The 16273-nt window shown below is 52.1% G+C and overlaps 1 protein-coding gene across 3 annotated transcripts in view; it reads right to left on the reverse strand.

The window, feature by feature from the left end:
- Window positions 1–2290: 2290 nt before the first annotated feature.
- Tmem51 (transmembrane protein 51) overlaps window positions 2291–16273 on the reverse strand; it is a 51266-nt gene continuing 37283 nt past the window's right edge. For all 3 annotated transcript variants that reach the window (XM_052177974.1, XM_052177973.1, XM_052177975.1), the window contains exons 2-3: window positions 7199–7713; window positions 2291–3414 (exon numbers count right to left, since the gene is read on the reverse strand). In XM_052177974.1, the coding sequence (XP_052033934.1) occupies window positions 3006–3414; window positions 7199–7539 (750 nt within the window). In that variant the 5' untranslated portion in view covers window positions 7540–7713 and the 3' untranslated portion in view covers window positions 2291–3005. The remainder of the gene's footprint in view (window positions 3415–7198; window positions 7714–16273) is intronic.

Genomic DNA, 16273 nt, shown 5'->3' on the forward strand with positions numbered 1-16273 from the left:
TACAACTTTGTAAAGTCCTTTTAAAGGCAAGCTAGGGACAGATGCAGATAGGAGAAGGGGACCAGAGGTGTATTCCTATAATGTCACAGAGAATTACACTCTAAGTCTAGAATGGGGGAGGAATAGGAAAATCGACTTTGTAAAAGTTACCTTTTTTTTTTTTTTGGATTTGGTTTTTGCGAGACAGGGTTTCTCTGTGTAGCCCTGGTTGTCCTGGAACTCACTCTGCAGACCAAGCTGACATCGAACTCAGAAATCTGCCTGTCAGTGCCTCCAAAGTGCTGGGATTAAAGGCTTGTGCCACCACCGCCCTTTTTTTTTTTTTTAAAGACACACATTTTTAAGACTGAAGTGACACATTCAGGCTGATCTCTAAGCATGAGTTTATTTCCTTTTAAAAAAATTCTTCTCTTTGTTTATTTTTTTGTGTTGTGGGTGGGCACACACAGGTCATGGTGTGTATGCAGAGCACCGGAAGACAACCTACAGGAATGACCTCTCTCCTTCCAATATGAGGCAGACAAAATGGCGGGTGATGGGACCTCGGAGAATAGGGTCACCAGGGGACCACCGTGAGGGCCAAAGTGAGGGAGGGAAGCAGGGGAGGAGGAAGGAATCACTGCTGGTGAGCTGAGGGTCCCTCGGGGAACCAGAAGGTCCATAAAAGATGCTGTGGCCTCCCTCAGCGTGCCTGACAACCTTCAGTTTTTCCCCGGCTCGAGGTGGTTTTCGACGGGGGACCCTAGGAAAGAAGAGCAGAGAATGGAAAGGACAGGAGACGCGAAGAACGAGGCCAAGACCAGCTTTGTTCAAGGCCCCCCAAAACTGTGTTTTCTCAGGGAACTTATACAGGCAGGGAAGAAGTAAGGCACGCGGGATTTTCCACGTAGCCGGGGCATTCTGCCAAGGCGAATCTCTGGCAGCTCTAAGATGTTTTCTTCTTCTGGGAGGGCACAGTGACCATTGACCACCCGATCTCTCCAAGGTCTGTAGCTGAGGAGAAGTCAAAACCTAAGCCTATCTTTAAAATGAACTCTAAATATAAAGTAAGGTCAGTTTGGCTCCTGGTAGAGTTTAGTCCCTGTGACACAGCACAGAAGGAGAGAACTGACTTTTATAAGTTATCCTTTCACTTCCACAGGCTCACCGTGGCACGCACTCACACATGCACGATGCATGCACGCACGCACGCACGCACTCACACACGCACGATGCGTATGCGCGCGCGCACACACACACACACACACACACACACACACGCACGCACGCTGCACACACGTACAGAGAATGCATGACGCATGCACAGACTCTGCTTCTACGGGTTCTAGTTTTTGAGTTGGGGTGGGGTTGTCTCACATAGCTCAGGCTATCCCTGAGCTCACAGATGATGTGATGACCATGAATTCCTGATCCTCCTGCCTCCAACTCCTGAGTGCTGGGATTACTACCAACCTGGTTTCTGTGGTTCTGGAGCTGGGACTCAGGGGCTTCCTGCATGTGAGAGAAGCCCTCTACCAACTGAGCCACATCCCCAGCTCAGACTTTCATACTGACTTGTACCTTAAAGTGCCAGCCCATCTTGCTTGGGGTTAAGCCTGTGATTTGCCTCCTAGCTTCCTGGAGCTTATTGTGAGACACTCAGAGAGCCCAGAACACTTTGTCTTTTCCAGAAACCAAGGCAGGAGCAGGACTCCCTGCAGGCTGCCACATACAGAAATCCTTTAGACTCGGTCTCTGTCCCAGGCTTTCCTCCAGCACCAAGATCTGGATCTTTAATAATCTGTGGTCACTGGGGTAATTCAAGGTAGTATGCACTGCACAGTAGACACCATCCCCTCCCACCATCCTATCTCCAGTTGGTTCTGGGGGTAGGTGACAGGCTGAGCCCCTTCTTGGGCTGCCTGTGGATGGGGGTGGGGCACCGCTCTAAGTTTCCAGTGCCTTCTATGTGGCCTCTGGACTGACAAGGGCAGCCTCACGTCTCCTTCCAAGTGGTCAGTGTCCTTTTACTAAGTTTCTTGCAGAGAGAGAAAGTAAGAGCTCAGGAGTCTGGAGCCAGATGGTCTGAGCTCAGAGATGCTTGTTAGTGGTGCAATATGGAGTGCTTCAGCTAAGCCAAAACCTGCGAGCTATCCCACAGAGTAGCAAGGGAAGCCGGGCTTGGGTACAGGTGACACGTGGAGTAGGTAACTCAGCTGGTTTTTAGGACACAGCTCCGTGGGAATTAGGTGTCCACATTGACCAGCTGTAATTATTGATATCCCTGCTAAAATGACTCAGCGGTCAGGTGTGCTACATATAAAACACTTTATTATAAAATGCCCAGCTGCATGGCGTTTGAGAAGGCATGGAGTGGCGACTTCCTCTCCTGCCTTTCGTTACCCACGGGAGAGCAGTGTACCGAATCAGACCATCCTCTTCTGTGTCGCATGCTGAAGGTCATCAGGCCTTAGACCTTCAAAGAACCGGCAGCACCCAGGGCCCCTAGGGACCTCCCCCACAGCTCACCCCCACACGCCCATCATTTTATTCACAAGACAGTCCCAGGTCCTTTTGGCCAAGGCTGAGCCCTGTTCTCCACTGGGTCAAGGCTCCAGTGAAGAAAGCCAGCACAAAACTCGGTTTCCTTTTGAAACACAGTAACTGTGGTCAAAGCGAAAGGAGACGACATCCATCTAAATGAGTCACTAGGGGTCCTGTGCCAGCTCAGGAGAGGGGTGTGTGGGCAACGATCCTGAGTGGGAGAGGAAGATGCTGGGATGCCACAGGCCACACCCCTTGCCAAGGCCACACCCCTTGCTATGGTTCAGAGCATCGCGAAGTCCCAGCATCCTTCTGATGCCCCTACTCTGCCGGGCTCCGTGAACCGTTCTTTGTAACGCTACCCAAAATCCCCAATCACAGTGGCTAAGTGTGCCTTGGCCCCTCGACTGGGGCTGAAGTGGCTTTGGCGAAGTCTGTTGGTGTGGAGGGTGAGACAGGAGGGAGTGGAGTCAGAGGGTCTTTCAATCGGGTGGCCGGGCATCGGGGGCCTTTGCCTGGACCTCATCATACTGCGGCGGAGGAGTCAAAGGCTCGATAGAGGGAGGAGGAACGTTCTTGTCCGGGAGGGTGATCCTGAAGTCTTTGAGGTGAAGCTTTTCGGATTTAATCCTTCGGACTTTGAGTGGCTTCAGGCGTTTGGCCAGCTTGGAGTTTTGCCTGTCGGGAGCATGGCCTGGACTGGTCTCTGTCTCGGCCCTGGTGCTGGTCGGGGTTGCCTCGTCCAACCCGGTTAGCGACTCATAGGAGGGGAGAGAGATGCTCAGTCTTGGGTTGTGCTCCTGTCCCCTGGTTTCCGGGTAGCCCGTGTTCATCACTTCCTCGTAGCTCGGTACGTAGTACCGTGAGGAGGCTTCCTCCTCCTCCTCCTGGCTGCGGGATGATAAAGACAGAGCTGTCAGCAAACACTCAAGTCACTGAAAGTCCACAGAAGGTGGACTGGGGATTGCATTTGAATACAAGGTTCACACATCCCAACTCTGCAAACTACATGCAGGCTCTAGAATCAATCAGTAAGTGTTTTAGCAGAGAGGAAACGATAAAATAGAGAAGAACCAATTTTCCATTTAGAAACATATAGGAGAGAAGTCCATGAGGGTTTTCTAGACTGGGTTAATTGAGGTGGAAAGACCTGTTCTAAATGTGGGCGGTACCTCACATGGCCCCCTCCCCTCCTCTGCCCTCCCCTCCCCTTCTCTTCCCTTCCCACCCCATCCCATGAATAAAAAGAAGAAATTGAGCTGAGTCCCAGCATCCCTCTGGAGGACTCCAGGCAGGATAGACTCTGTAGCATCAACTCTGAGCCCAAACCAACCCTTCCTTCCTTAAGTGGCCTTTGTCAAGCCACTCTGGTCACAGATTTAGGGGATGGAAGGGCGGAAGGTGAAGGCCTCACTGAACTGCTGCTACACAGTTGTTTCGGTGTGAACTTGGCTGCACTCCTTTCACACTTCACAACATCCTGGGCAGATTATTTATCTCAACGCCGAGCCGGGTCCTCTGGCCAAAGGTGGCGGTACTTGAAACAGCTATGGATGTTAAGTGAAATGGGTGTCCCCAGGTAGAGAAGGGACATCCAAGCGATAACGTTAATGTCTTCCTCACCTTGGTCTTTACTTCTTAATGGTCCCATTTTCAAGGAACTCACCTGTTCATGTGGCAGTAGGGGTAGGAATTACGAGTAACTGATTCTCCTCTTTCCCATTATTTCCCATGTTTTCTAGGTGAAGTGTGTGTGCTGGTTAATTCTGCGTGACAACCGTGGAAGGACAGGAGACCTTCTCAGAGGAGACCCTTAGTTAAACTCAAAAGATGCTGTCTCCCCCAGGTCTCAGGGTCATCCTGAACAAAGGTGTCTGGGAGGAGTTCTGCCCCTGTTCTGACTCACTGTGGGACTGGGGCAGCTCAGTCTTTTATGCCTTGGACCAGGTGTGGTCCCCAAGGGTTCCCTGCATCTCAGGGTCTTGAGCTAAGGCTGAATGGCACCCATGGGAAGACTCCCTGGCTTTCAGCTTGCAGACAGGAGATGAGGAGACTTCCTGACATCCAAAAACCCATAGTCTAATTCCTCATACTAGGTCACTCTTGCTCTCTTTTGGAATCAAGGTTCCAAGTGGCCTAAGTTGGCTTTGAACTCCCTATGTAGTAGAGGACGATCTTGAACTTAGAGCCTCTTGCCTCGGCGTCCAGAGTTCTGGCATTACAGGTGTGCACCACCAGTGTATGTGGTGCTGGGGTTGAACCCGGGACCTATGGCTTGTTAGATAAGCACTCTACCAACTGAGTCACATCCCCCGGAGTCTCCTCTTCCTAATCACAGATACAGTCATGTGCCCCTTTATGCTATCACATTTGGCTCAATTGGGGACATCACACAGGGTGCTGGCACATGGGCTATGTGAGTGACTTAGAAACTCTGTAGATGTCTCAGTTCACACAAAGTCACTGGCCCCACATGTCTCAGAATGTGCCCCTATCATTCAGCAGCAGATAGCTGTCTCTGTTTCTTTGGACAAACAGTAATATATCAAATATTGTCTTTTTTCCCTCTTTTCTGTGGTGGGGATGGGACCCAGGACCTCACCCAAGGAAGACAAGTGTTCGAGCAGTGTGATACATCCCTAATCTGCATGTGTATTTTCATGGTCAGAAAATGAGACCAGGGTATGGTTTAATCCTAGTATTGGGGAGGAAGAGGCAGGTAGATCTCTGTGAGTTTGAGGCCATCCTGGTCTGCATAGAAAGTTCCAGGATAGTCATGGCTACACCGTATCTGAGAGAGAGAGAGGGAGGGAGAGAGAGGGAGAGGGAGATGGAGATGGAGAGACAGAGAGAGACAGAGACAAGAGAGACAGAGAGGGGAGAAAGATAAAGAAGAAAGAAAGAAATGAAGAAAGAAAAAAGAAAAAAGATGAAAGAAAAAAGAAGAAAGAAAATGAGACCAATATTTCTGACATAAAGTACCCTCCCTCTTTGCTATAGATATCTAAAGGAAAAAAATGCAAACTTTGAAAATCCCTCCACCTGCATTCCCTAATAACCCAAACCCCTAATCTTTCCACCCAGAGCCAATCATGCTGAGGCCTGTGACCCCCCGACTGTCTGCCACTGTCCCTCTCTAGGCCACCCACGGTGTCTCACAGGTTGGCACCTTCCTAAAGGCTATAACACTATAATGCTTCAGTCTCAGTGTTGCTCCTCATTAAAGAACACCTGCCGGCCGTGGCTGGGGACATCGTCTTTCTATGTCCCTGTCATTTATCTGCGCATGCTCACCCAGGAGCTTGTGTCATGGTACAGATAGGGAGCTGAGGGGCAGCCTTCGCGTGGGTTCCCGAGATCAAACTTAGCTCGTCAGACTCGGCAGCGGGCTCTTCTGCCCACAGAACCATTCTGCTGGCTCCATGGTGACCGTGGCACACCGTCCTTGTGATTCTCTGATGCTAGAGCCTGCCTGTCTTGGCTAAAGTAGGTGAGAGAGGGGGGTTGGAGGATAAAGTGTCATTTTGTTTGTCTCCCAGAATTAACGAAGTGGACCAGCTATGAAATCATTGCTTCTAACCTCTGTCGGTTTCCTGACCAGTATGTTCATCTTTTGTGTTGATTCACGCACGAGGTTCTCTTATAATGGGGGGAAGGGGTTCGTCCTCATCGTCATCCTGAGATTAGGCATCACCTAGGAGACACCTAGGACATCCCTGGGATGTCCGTGAGGGTCCTTGGGAGCAGACGAAGCCCTGAGTTAAGATGCGTTGTTTACATGAACAGGGCCATGTCAAGAATGCCAGTGCGCCGGGCGGTGGTGGCACATGCCTTTAATCCCAGCACTTGGGAGGCAGAGGCAGGCAGATTTCTGAGTTCGAGGCCAGCCTGGTCTACAGAGTGAGTTCCAGGATAGCCAGGACTACACAGAGAAACCCTGTCTCGAAAAAACAAAACAAAACAAAACAAAACAAAAAGAATGCCAGTGTTGTCCCAGACTCAGGGATAGCAAGGCCTTCTTCCGGGCAGGGGTCGACCAGTAGGAGCAGAAAGTACTGGCTGCACTTTCCTCCCCATGACTGCAACCTAAGCCTACCCCTCCCCCAACAGAGACCCCCCTAACGTGGTGAATTTCCTGGCTGTTGCTGGTGCCTCTCCATTGGCGTGTGGGTGACCCACTCAGCCCCAGAGTTACTTATGGTTGTCTCGAGTTTATTTCCTGTGGCCCCATCAAGTCCAAAGCCGTGCATGTGAAGGCCAGGGGTGTTTCTAGAAAGGTTTAACTGAGTAGGGTAGATGCGCCCTGACTTAAATGTGGGCTCCGTCTGGGTGGAGCGGGGAAGGAAGACAAGGACCTGATCGCCAGCACTCATCTCTCTTCGCTTCCTGATATAACCAGAGAGCCCAGGCTCCTGCGGCCACACCTTCCCGTCCATAGTGACTCTAGCCTCAAACTGAGAGACAGAATAAACCCTTCCATGCTTGACTCCGTGTATTCGGTCGGAGCAGTGGGAAGTGCATCTAGTAAGCACGAGGGTATTTGTAAAAATGATAGGGGGCACCTTCCTGGAGGAGAGTGGAGATACAGACTCGTGGACTACAGGACTCCCTTGGTGGCCCTGTGTGCAAGTGTGTCTCTTCCCTAAGCTGGAGCGAGTGGTCACTTGGGTCTCACCTGTCTTCCTCTTGGGAGGGCGGCACGGTTCCCGTCTGCTGCTGGATTCGGGCCAGCTCCTCACTCTGCCGCAGCCTCCTCTTGTCCCGGATGCTCAGGCAGATGGACAGTAGCAGCAGCATCACGCCAGCCCCGACCAGCACGTAGGCCACTGAAAAAGTCTTGCTCTTGAGGATGCCGCCACCTCCCTCCGTCTTGTTGCCCTGAGCCGTCGGCTTATCCGCAGGGCTGAAACCAGGAACCAGGTTCCACATGGCCATGATGACCCCAAGGACCAGCATCCCCAGGCCGATGGCCGTCAGTGCGTAGTGTGAGCCGTTGGCCTTGGACTGGGCCATCATGGCCGCGGCACAGGGCCAAGACCCGGCTCAAAGAGAGGAAATAAATTAAAAAGCAGGAATGCCAACGGACACTACGAAGAAACTGTCCCGTGTCACGGTGAAAGATCCTTCGTAGACTCTCAAGCGGTGATGGCTCTCTTCAAAGGCCGGGCATCCAGGGTGGATGGAGCAGCCCTGAAGAGGAGAGGGAGTGAGAGATTATCAGCTCTGTCTTGGGGAGGTTCTCTGTGAAGGAGGGACCAGGCAGGGCTGAGCCACCAGCCTCCACCCTGACCTCACCTCTAATGCGTTCCAGATGTTCCAGCCACCACCCCTGGGCTGGAAGGGAAAACCAGATCTGTCCCTGCAGGAGGCCTGGGAGGTCAGTGCACAGTGCAGCTGCACCATGCGGTGAGGTTTAATGTAGTGAGTGAGGTTTAATGAAGTGTGGTGGTCTGCTCTCGGCCCTCATGGGAGAGAGGCGGGGGATGGGGGTGGGGGAAGGGTGGGGGTTGAGGTGAGGGGGGAGCAAGAGATGGCATTGCAGGGCCAGGGTCATATCCTAGTCACCTGGGGCATGGGGGGACGGGGATTCAGGAGTTAACAATGAGTCCTATCCAGTTAGCTTGCTTGGCTCAGTATAACACCCTCTCTGGCTCCCTATTTATTCTCTCTGAGGGGGAAAAAATCCCTTTTCTTAGAACGATGGACATGCCCCTCCTTGGCCACGTGGCCTAACCACCTCGGTCTGCACTCCCCCTCCAAGTACCCCTGCAGTTACCAGGTCACCCCCTTTCTGGGTATTCGAGTATGCTCCACTAGCTACTGGGATCGACCTGTCTTCCAGTGGTCCCGTGCCTGTCTCTGGGCCCTCCACACAGCCAGCGTCTCAACTGTGTGTGTGTGTGTGTGTGTGTGTGTGTGTGTGCTCAGGCAGTGAAATGGATGGAAACCGTAAGGTGGCTCAGAAAGAAAAGCGTTGCCCCAGCCCCATCTCCCCCACATCCTAAAGGAGGCAGAAGTCTTCACAATCCTCTGTGTCCAGGAGAACCAACCCCACACCAACCCAAACAACTAAACAACCAAATCCGTCTTCCAGTGAAGCCACTCAAAGACTGGTGGGTGCTGGGATTCCAGAACCTTCGGTGACCGAGGGAGCCTAGGGGCAAGGCATCCAGGCTGCGGTTTAGGGTGGATTTGGAGATCATGGAGGAGGAGAGGGCATGGCCCCAGGCTGCCCAGCTTTCAGTCATGGGGTGGGCAGGAAACGTGCCCAGCAGGATTGCCCAGTCGATGCTTAGCTGGACAGGTCTTGTTTTCAATCCCACATTCTTTCCGACCTTCCTGAGAGACCAGCCGATTGGGGCGCTTGAAAGGTGATGCGGCAGAGATGTTTTCTTGTTAAACTTTCACCTTCATCGGAAACTCTCCGCTTTGTTAAGAATTACTCTAAAAATATCTGGGACAACATCCTCTCTCAGCTTGAAGTCCTTGCCCTCCCTTTCTTCCACCCAGTGAACGTTTCTGGTGCATCTGGCTACCTGCAAGTTGCACGGGAGATGCTGCAGATGCCCAGGTGAGGGACGGAAGGGGACAATAGGGAAGTGCTGGGAAGTGTGAGTGTGTGTATATGTGTGTGTGTGTATGTGTGTGTATGTATGGGTGCACGTGTGTGTGTGTGTGTGTGTGCGTGTGTATGGATGGGTGCACGTGTGTGTGTGTGTGTGTATGTATGGGTGCATGTGTGTGTGTGTGAATGTGTGTGTGTGTGTGTCTTAGCTCAGTCTGGGGCTTCTGGAAGCTTCAAAGAAAGGAAGTTTCACTGGTGTGAAAGGGCCACGTGCAGTATTCACAGTTGTGTGCACGGGCACACATGTGTATGTATGTATGCATGGCTATGGACAGACACACAGGCACACAGGCGTGTGTGAATGCATGATCAGGGTGTGTATGAACGAACACACATGCCATGTCTACATATGCAGAGGGCATATGAGCGCATGCTGTGTGCTGTGTGAGCGCAGGCATGTAGAAGCTATGTGTTCGTGGTATACAGAGCACAGACAGCTGCAGCAGGCCTGGGGCACCACCTTGTCATACACACAGGCTGCTTCTTTGGTTGTTTCTGAGACAAGATCTCATGTAGCCCACACTGGCTTTGTACTTACTATATAGGCCAGGATGACCTTGAACTTGGGATCCTCCTGTCTCTATCTCCTAAGCACTGGGATCACAGGCATGTGGCACCACCTCTAGCTTATGGGGTGCTGGGCTGGAACTCGGGCCTAGGCATGCTGGGTAAGCACCGAGCCGTCTGAGGACACCCTAAGAGGGCTGTGGCTCCAGGGGCAGCATTCTTCAGAACCCCTGGGTCTCCAACCCATGAGGCCCCGGGTCTGGGAAAATCAGGTTCGCGCTGGCCTGCTATTTGCTCTCTCTGGCTTGCTGACCGCTCATGGACCTGTGGTATATTTAGCCTAGTTTGCTTTCCCTTACTGAATATACACAGAAGCTAATTTTATGCTTAGGCGATCTGGGCCACACAGCCTTCAGCATGTCCTTAACTAGTAGCAACCTGGGGCGAGGGCAGATAAGGGCTCTGACAAGCGGCTCTCTGGAGCCCAGAGCTGGACCTGCCCATCACCGCTCATGTTTGGGACAGCCTGGCAACCAGGAATGATGCTGTATCTTGGGGTTTTAAAATGCACCATTAGCACAGGGAAGAGGGGTCAGGGGTCACCTCCCCGGGGCTACTGGGGAGGCTCTGGGCAGACTCCTGAACAGCTATCATGCTAAAACCTTCAGTTACAGATCCACCTGTGAAGGCAAGAGGCAAGGTTCTAAGGCAGCTGTGGGCATTTTGATTCCGTGAGGTACTCACAGAGAGACACCTCTTGGGAGGCTGGGAGAGCTTGAGGCAGGCCTCTATAAAAAGGGGGAGCACGAAAAATCAAGGGGAGCTGTGGAGATGGCCCGTTCGATAAAGCACTTGCTATACATGCCTGAGGGCCTGAGTTCAAATCCCCAGGACTTGGGTGAAACATCAGGCACAGTCGTGTGCGCCTGTAGGTCTAGGACTGTAGAAGGTGGAGAGGGCAGGATGCTGGGGTTTGTTGACTGCAAGCCCAGCTCCAGGTTCAGCAGGAGAGACCCTGCCTCAAGGGCATAAGGCGGAGGGCGATAGATCACGATATAGGATGTCCTCTTTTGCTGTCATACTATATACATAGGAATACCCAACGGCACACATGTGCACATACCACATAGACACACAGACATACAGAGAGAGACAGAGAGATGGGCAGACACACACATACACACACAGACACACACACACAGACACATAGATACACACACACACACACACACACACACACACACACAAAGACACAACTACCCTGGGCTGACAGTCCACAGGTGATGCTGGTCCCCAGTGCTTCCATGGTCTTCTCCATGGTAACCACAACTCCAAAGAAGAAAATGGAAACACAGCCAGGTCACTGATGGATGGAAGAGCACCCCAGCAGAACCATGAGGCATAAAGGTCACGCCCAAGAGGAAGAAGACAGGCCACTCTGATGGGACAGCCTGAATGGCAACCTCTACTCGGTTTCCAGGTGACATTCCTCCCCACAGACGGATGCCACCATCTGTCTGTGGCGAGCTCATTTTGGCTCTCCTTGGCCCCCGGATCCGTCTCAACTTCTAGAAAGGCGGCTTTTGTCTGCCTGACTCCCCGCACACCAGGGCAGGGACGCAGCAGGCCCTTAATAAATGTCTGCAGACTGGGCAAATGGATACCTAGCAGGTTTAAATGCTGAGCTCATATCTCCATCAGGGAGGGAAACTCCAGGCCCAGGTGGACACTGACAGGACAGGATTCCTAAGGTCTAACTCAGGAGTCACGGGGTACCTGCATATTGTTCCCGGATGCCAATGAGAATGAAGGTGATTGTGTTCCTATCACACTCCTTGGAAGGTCTGAGGTTGCAGTAGCCTGCTCTCTGGTTCTCCCCAGGAGAGATCAGCTTCCCCCCGCTGGGGAGGGGAGGAAATCTCTGCTCCAATATCAGAGTGCTCTCTCTGCCTGGCTGAGGTCAGAGTGAGTCACAGCGGCTCGTTCTCAGCCGGACCCAGTTTCCATGGACTGCAACTTCGAGACCAACAGTGAAATGAAACCAGACAGTAAGGGCTAGGGACTGGCTCAGTTACGGTAGGGCCTGTGCCTCCCTGTGTCCCAGCTGTTCTTGACGTCCCTGATGCTGCAATCCTTTAACACAGTTCCTTGTGTTGTGGTGACCCCCAAACTATAAAATTATTTCATTGCTACTTCACAAATGTAACCTTGCGGCTGTCATAGTCGTTATGTAAATATCCTATATGCAGGATATCTGATATGCGACATCCGAGGGGGGTCACAGCGCACATGGGTTGAGAGTCACTGCTATATGCCACTTCCCAGTCCTGTGAATTCAAAACAACAAAACCCTGAAAACAGACTTCTCCGTTGCTGCAGGGCAGAGAGCCCAAGCTGGTCTCCTGAGCCTGGCTGGGTTGTTCTGCAGTTTAGGAACTGGGGAGGTGAGCTTAAGTCTTACAAGGTTCCTGGTGCCGCCCCTCAGCTTTATGGAAAAGAGGGCTTGCTGGACCAAGGTGAGGGCTTGCTGCACCTCAGAGGCTGCTGGCCATTGCCCCGGCATTACCCACTGCCTGCCCAGCTGCACAATTGGGAAAGAGATTTTGCTCTGTGGACATGGGCTGTGCTGCGTTGACACTACTGAGGAGTTCCAGTGGGACCTGCCAAGTTCAGCCCATAGTTGCTTTTGTCACCAAGGCCTGGTGTCACCTGGTGGAGGGAGGGGGGACAGGAAACTTCTGAGTAGCCACTGCTCTTGGTGTCCTGCCCGTCAGGGAATTTTGGACCACCATCATCCCTGAGGACTGAGCGCCAAAGGTATCAGGTGCCTATTTCAACAGCCCAGGAGATCTCCGTGACTAGGCACCTGGAAAAACAGGGAGAGAGGGAAGGAGGGCAGCGGTGCTGGAGGGTGGCTGGGGGGACTACGAAGCAAGGGAGAGAGTCGTCTGTGAGGAAGAGACAGGCAGTCTTAGAAACACCCATGGCATTACAGGCTCTGTGGGAGTCAGACACCTGTGGGCACTCACCCAGTAATTCCGGCCACCTGGAGGTTGGACGAGTCCAGTCACCCCAGAGTCTCTGTCCTGGGTCACACAACTAGTAAACAGTTGGGTCAAGATTCCCACTCAGACTCGGCTGACCCTGTGTCCCGAGCCAGTGGCTCTCATGAGGCTGAGTCCCAGAGGCCACTCCCTGGACTAGGCAGACAGGTTCTGCAGTCTGTCATCGCAAAAGCCCAGAGACCGACAGGCAAATGAATACTGTTTTGACTTTGAAGAGCTTGCTTTAAATCATTCCTGGGCCCATTACTGTGTGATGCGGTTTAGGAGATGGACAGGCGTGTGACATTTGTTCACAGCCCATCTGAGAGACCAGATAATGCCTCATGGGAGGAAGCTCATTGGGAGTGACAGCAAAATCCTTGCCTGACAGCAAGCACTTGGGGAGCTGAGTCACAAGGATCACTGTAAGTTCTAGACCAGCCTGGGCGATATATAGTGTAAAACACTGACCTCTCCGTGTCCCCCCCAACTAACTGAACTATGAGTCCTTTCCTGATGACTTGCTTACAGACCCTGGACATTTCTAGAGACCCAATGGCCTCAAGCTTCTAACATAGAACCTTCAAAAAACACACTCAAGAGGTACCCAAACCATAGCAACCATTTGACAGCTCTAGTTTGGTTTTATAAAGAAAGATGATCAGGTTCAGAGAGGCAAAGCAACTCTTCCAAAGTCACATAGCCAGCACAGGGTTGGGGGTGAAGTATACTTCATTCAAAAACTTGTGTGTGTGTGTGTGTGTGTGTGTGTGTTTTACCCTAGGTAGCACCTCCAGTGTCTTGAGAAGTTACAATTCCTGTGATAGAGTCTGAGTTAGGAGGTTAGCAGAGAGACAACCTGCGTGACTCCACAGAACAGAAAAGTGGGCATCTCCCAGAATGCACCAGCCTTGCTGGGAAGAGAGGGCAGCTCCTCTCCCAGGCTCCCGGCACAAGGCGCTGGCAAACTTCAGAACCCGACATCACCAGGTTCTTCACTAATTCACTTAAGTGTCTGATAAGTTAAAGACATCCAGTCTGCCCTACAGTCCCCAGGATGCAGGCCCCAGGATGCAGGCCCCAGGAGGCAGGTTCAGAAACCCATGTGTCCCATGGGAGTTTGTCTCAAGCTTTTCTCTTAGCAAGTGGCTGATGGCCCTATGGACCAGACTGGCACCAGGGACCCAGCCCATAAGTGTCAGCAGGAGCATTGTGCGCTCCCTGGACAGCATTACACTGGTGGCCTGTCTTTCTCTAGGGGGACAGAGCCCATGGACACAGAGCAGCTGCTGGATCTCTACACTGTCCACTCCTATCGGCCTCTCTGAGATGGGCCACAACTGTCTTGCCGCCCTAGCAACGGCGGGTGAATGCTGTGGCCGGGCTGGCTCTGAGCTCCTGTCCTGGCTGTGCTGTGTACCTTGTGTTCTCTCCGTCTGAGCCTCTTACCCGATTGTGATCCTAAGGGAGGGGCCGTTCCAATGCTGCTCATTTCTGGGGGAGGGCCACTCAGTACACAGAGGCTGAGAAGCTTGTCTGGGGCCTCCCCACTGAAGAGCTGCAACCTTGTCCGCTGGCCTCCTCACTCCTGGGGGCAAAAGCCCAGGCTTTCGCTCATGGGAAGAAACAGAACGCCTCTTCTTCCTCTTCTTCCTCCTTCTTTTTTGCGTTCTTGTCTTTCTTATGCAGCCCAGACTGGCCTCCAACTTGCTATGCAGCCAAGGATGACTCTGAGCTCCTGATCTTGATCTTCTCTCTGCCTACAAAGTGCTAGGGTTTCAGGCATGCAGCACCGTGCCCACTTTAGGTGGTGCTGGGGATTGAACCTAGAGCTTTGTGCATGATAGGCAAGTGTTCTACCAACTGAGACACCACACACACACACACACACACACACACACACACACACACACACACACGCCCCCGGCCATCCCTGCAACCTCACGCTGGAACCTTATGTGGCCAAAGCACTTTTCAGCTGCGATTGAGGCAAGGATCTGAGGCCGGCAGATTTCTCTGGGCAGGCCCGGTGGTGAGTCCAACCGAATAACATGTTTTTACACGACAAGGGTGAAGAGGTCAAAGGAGGAAGCGGCAGCTAAGAGAGGGTGGTGGCCCGTGGAGCAGGCATACTGAGGGCTGCGGGAAGCTTCTAGAAGCAAGAAAAATGGAAGAAACTGGTTTTACTCGGAGCCTGAGAAAAGACGCCGCCCTGTTGGTTGATATCAGCAGACACCGACTTGGACATCTGAACTCTGGGCACTCTGAGAATGTGTGGTCAGCCAGCACCTTTGAGGAATTTCTTCCGGCAGTCACAGGATGTGGCTGTGGGCAGTGTTCCGACGCCTGTCACCACAAGGCCTTCCATTCCACAGTCGTCGGTGTCACCCGGCGCCACACAATGCCTTCCTCCAGATACACACCCTTTGCGGCCGCTCCTCCTGGAGCCTGTGCATCAGGCCCAGCAGGTAGCCCACACTCTGGGTTTTGCTTTAACGGGGGCTCTGCTGTGACCCAGGCAAGCATCCGCTCTGACTCTTTGACATGGGGCAAAGGCTTGAAGGAGTAAAGCTCTCTGGGACCTCACCCGCAGCCACTCTGGTTTCTCGGAACTGCACTTCCAGAGTCCCAGGTGTAAGCCTGGACGATGTGGGTCAGTTGGTACAGTGCTTACCCAGCACGCGTGAAAGCCCTGGGTTCAAACCCCAGGTTCGTATAAACTTTAGGCATGGTGATTCATGTCTGTAATTTGGTACTAGGGAGATGGAAGCAGGAGGACCGAGAATTCAAGGTCATTCCTCAACTAGGTCGTAAGTTCAAGGCTAGCCTGGGCTACCTGAGAACAAACAAGGCAAAGAGCCCAGCACGGGAAGGGGTATGTCCCTAACCAAGGGCCATGGGGGCAGGGCTGGCTGAGACTTTCCATGAGAGACCTCTGTGGTTCTCGGTTATTTCTATCCATAAGGACATACCTGGGGAGACATTTGTCTTTCAATAGCTGAACTTTATTTTATCTATATCTGTCTGTCTGTCTGTCTGTCTGTCTGTCTGTCTACCTGCCTATCTATCTATCTATCTATCTATCTATCTATCTATCTATCTATCTATCCATCCATCCATCCATCCATCCATCCATCTATCTATCTATCTATCTATCTATCTATCTATCTATCTATCTATCTATCTATTTTAGTTCCATGGTGGAGGCAGTTTGCAAACCTTTAAAAATTATTCTTGTTCAGGGTGGAACCAGTAAGAACCTCCCGCAACTCTCTGCCTCCCTACCCTCTCTCTCTCCCTGGAGCAGTGGGCCGCAGCAACTTCCCCAGTGCAGGCTCTTCCTGCCCTGATACTCACACAGTCAGTTGGTGAGCCAGTTTCCTCTCTACCCGTTCCCCTGAGAATCTGACCGGGTGACTCAGCTGTCTGACAGGCTTATCAGGCACCACATGGGTGTTTTATAGGTGTTCTTCATTATTTACGACCTATTCACTATTGTTTGAATATCACTATTTTGTTTTATTTATGCCCTCTAGTATTTTTCACTCATTATGCATGCACCTTTATCAACAAC

The sequence above is a fragment of the Apodemus sylvaticus genome, chromosome 3 (genome assembly GCF_947179515.1).
Source record: "Apodemus sylvaticus chromosome 3, mApoSyl1.1, whole genome shotgun sequence".
NCBI classification, from domain to species: domain Eukaryota; kingdom Metazoa; phylum Chordata; class Mammalia; order Rodentia; family Muridae; genus Apodemus; species Apodemus sylvaticus.